General features: G+C 34.7%; 1 protein-coding gene across 1 annotated transcript; it reads left to right on the top strand.

Moving 5' to 3' along the window:
- Positions 1-243: 243 nt before the first annotated feature.
- LOC111898227 (solute carrier family 40 member 2) lies at positions 244-2,888 on the top strand (the record flags this gene model as incomplete). The annotated part of the gene is given in 7 exon segments (XM_052767489.1): positions 244-394; positions 962-1,158; positions 1,244-1,738; positions 1,845-2,016; positions 2,098-2,235; positions 2,327-2,437; positions 2,642-2,888. Coding segments are annotated over 7 exon segments (1,402 nt in total), but the record flags the coding sequence as incomplete, so codon positions are not given.
- Between the last annotated feature and the right edge of the window lie 606 nt (positions 2,889-3,494).

Here is a 3,494-nt window from a genome sequence, read left to right as displayed (position 1 = left end):
TCGATTTTGCTTGTAAATATTTCTTGATTTTGGGGTTGTTTTTAAATGTGTGTAATTGCTTTGATTTAGTCACATTAATGTTAAAACATGTTTTCATTTTTTTTCTCTATATTCAACACATTAATTTAACTCTACTGGTTTAACACTATTACAAACTATTTTTAAAAGTCAACATGATAAAAATGTTATTAAGATACAAATTCATTTGATTTTAATTGTATAACCTATGTTATGGATAAATAGGATGTGGGAGTTTTCGGTGGGTTTGTATATGATAAACGTATGGCCAGACTCTTTGCTTATGGCAGCGGCTTATGGGGTGGTCGAGTCAGCATCGACTACCTTATTTGGTCCATTTGTAGGCCAGTGGATTGACAACTCAACATACCCAAAGGTCCAATCTCTTCCTAATTACATCTTTCTATTTTAATTAATCCTTCATCGTCATTGTTGTCCCAAATTGATACCTTTTTTTTCTAATGTTTTAAGGATTGATTAGTAGAGAACAAATATATACTCAATTGATTTGCAAATTTGCACATCAATGTGTTTAATTGATTTGACAATTATTTATTTTGTAATCAATTATAAAACGATAGTACGACATCAATTATAATTTTACATAGTGCAAGTAAAACCTTTTTAAGTCATGGCCAAAAAAACGTGAGGTGGACATGACACCACCTACTCCTCTATCTATTTGTATGCTTGTAAAAACCATTTAGTTTCTACATCATATTCTTTCCCTTTTTTCTTTTCTTAAAGTTAAAATCCCTACACGTATACTTTAACCAAACCCAGGCTGCGATTAGCAATCTTGAAAAAATTAGGCTAAAACTAGGCTCGACAAATAAGTTACAACTCTTAATTCTTAATGCAATCTTTAGTGACATTTATGATCCTAAAAACAATGCAATTTATATGCCATGAGCCCATGATTTTCAAATTCTTTCTTTGACAGGTTCTCCGAATTTGACTAATAACTCAAAACCTCTCGTTCATCATTGCCGGAGTCACGGTGGTCGGACTTTTAATCTCTCCGGACTTGCGGGTCACCAACATCACTGCATTTACATTGCTCGTCGTGTTGACCAATCTTTCCGGCGCTCTTGCTGTTCTTTCAACTCTCGCCGGAACTATCTTGATTGAAAGAGAATGGTAAATCTTCCAATTAAGGTCAAATCGTTCTATATGTCATTTCATGTTTGACATTAAAAGTGACATATAATTCAAATTTTGACAGGGTGGTGGTGATATCAGAAGGCCATTCTTCAAACTTACTAACAACGATGAACTCCAGAATCCGGAGAATCGATCTCATATGCAAACTATTTGCACCTGTCGTTACAGGGTTCATCATCAGTTTCGTGTCATTAATCGCATCAGCTGCAAGTTTAGCAATTTGGAACATACTCTCGGTTTTCTTGCAGTATTGGCTCTTAAACTCCGTATACAAAGGAATCCCAGCTCTCCAAGAACGCAGCAAAAAACGAGGACCAAAAAGCACCATAGCTACTCAACAAGAACATGCATCCTCCTCTACTTCTCAAGAACAACTTATCCAACATCATGACACAGAAGATCTTTCAGAAGATGTTTCATCGAGTAATCCGATTGTTAGGAAATTCATTCGAAGGGTTTCTAACAGTTCGTTTATTCGTGCTTGGAGAGTTTACCTTCAACAAGATGTCGTTTTGCCTGGAGTATCTCTAGCTTTACTCTATTTTACTGTCCTCAGGTGCGATTCTTGATCCTCTAGTTACAAAGTAACGTTTTTGTAAAATGATTGTTTGGAATGAAACGAAAGATTCTTTTCGCTTGATTTAGTGTGATCTTTTTGACAGTTTTGGGACTTTGATGACTGCGACATTGGAATGGGATGGAATACCAGTGTATATAATTGGAATGGGAAGAGGAATAAGCGCCATAATTGGTATTTCAGCTACGTTTTTGTATCCTTCCATGGAGACTCGAATTTCAACACTTCGAACTGGACTTTGGTCGATCTGGTCACAGGTATATCTCAGGCTTAAATTTATTAAAGATTTTGAAAGGCTAGAAGCTAAAGTCATGAGTTTTTTTTGTATGTATATATAGTGGGCATGCCTCTTGGTTTGTGTTGGCTCAATATGGGTGAAGAACAATACCACATCGGCTTATTTATTGATGGCTGGAGTAGCAGCTTCACGTCTAGGGCTATGGACGTTTGATCTATCGGTTATTCAACAAATGCAGGTGACCTGATGATATGCCTTTGAATTCTAAGAATAATGATTCTAGATTCATGTTTTATTTTTTTCTTACATTTATGTTGATTGTGTAACAGGATCAAGTTTCTGAACCCAATCGAGCTGTTGTTGGAGGTGTTCAAAACTCGATTCAGTCTTTCTGGGATTTGATGACTTACATCATGGGGTTGCTTATCTCTAATCCCGAGGTGATCTTCGTTTCTTATACCATCTACTGTCTGTTTTTTTTTTCCTTAATTACTGACTAAAAGTGATAAACACTATTGTCTTCTTCTTGCGACATACTGATCTTGACGCCATATTTGTTCGTTTATAAATGATGTTCTAATACTGTTTAACATTTTGTTGTTACAATTTCTAGTTTGTAGATAATGCTTTCTTGTGTGTTTTAGGATTTCTGGAAGTTGATATTGGTGTCGTTCTGGTTGGTGACGATAGCAGCGATTATGTATAGTGTTCATATTTATCGAGTTCGGAATCACCTCTTTCACTTTGATAAACTGCTCATGTTATTTCGTAGATGTGTGTAAATATTTGGTGTTGGATACTTGTAATGTTGTAACAAATGGTCACAAACTTAGAAGTATGAGACTTGATATACCGGCAATTCCAATGGCATTAAGTATGCGTGTTCACTTAGATATGTTAGCATGTAAAACTTGTACATAACTTAAAACACCTCAGAATCACGTTTAGCTCTCGATGATTGTAATCTGTAAGCCTGTAACTATAAATTTTGTTTGAGGTGAGATCTCTACTTCATTTTAAAAAATATATATTGTAGATTGGTGGGACTAGTGTTGTGTAAAATTAAACGAAAACGGACACAAGTCCAAATAAATAAAGTGATAAGTAAGATTTTTTTTTTCGCTGATTTATATGTCTGTTGTGTTTGAAATCTAATATTAGACAGTTTTAGAATCAAAATCAAATAGTTCTCCTCTAAGTATAGAATCTTGATTTGGTTGTAAAATTAACATCATATTCCGTAAATAATAATAAACTTCTCTATGTTGTATGTGGGCATAACACGATTACCATAAAATATGAACTACCTCAATTTTCCCTCTTCTTTATTTTTTTTTGTTGCATCTTTAATTGCATATTTGTTGTTCGAAACCTATATCAGTTGGTATTAGAGATACGGTTGAAGATGAAAAAGTTAAGTTTGATAAGTTTGAGGGAAGTGAATGTTCAAGTTCCATATTGCATACGGATCAGGGGCATGGGCACCATATTTCCCTT

Source organism: Lactuca sativa, chromosome 9 (assembly GCF_002870075.4).
Source record: "Lactuca sativa cultivar Salinas chromosome 9, Lsat_Salinas_v11, whole genome shotgun sequence".
Taxonomy (NCBI): domain Eukaryota; kingdom Viridiplantae; phylum Streptophyta; class Magnoliopsida; order Asterales; family Asteraceae; genus Lactuca; species Lactuca sativa.
The sequence above is the reverse complement of the archived record's forward strand: the minus strand, read 5'-3'. Positions and strand labels throughout refer to the sequence as shown.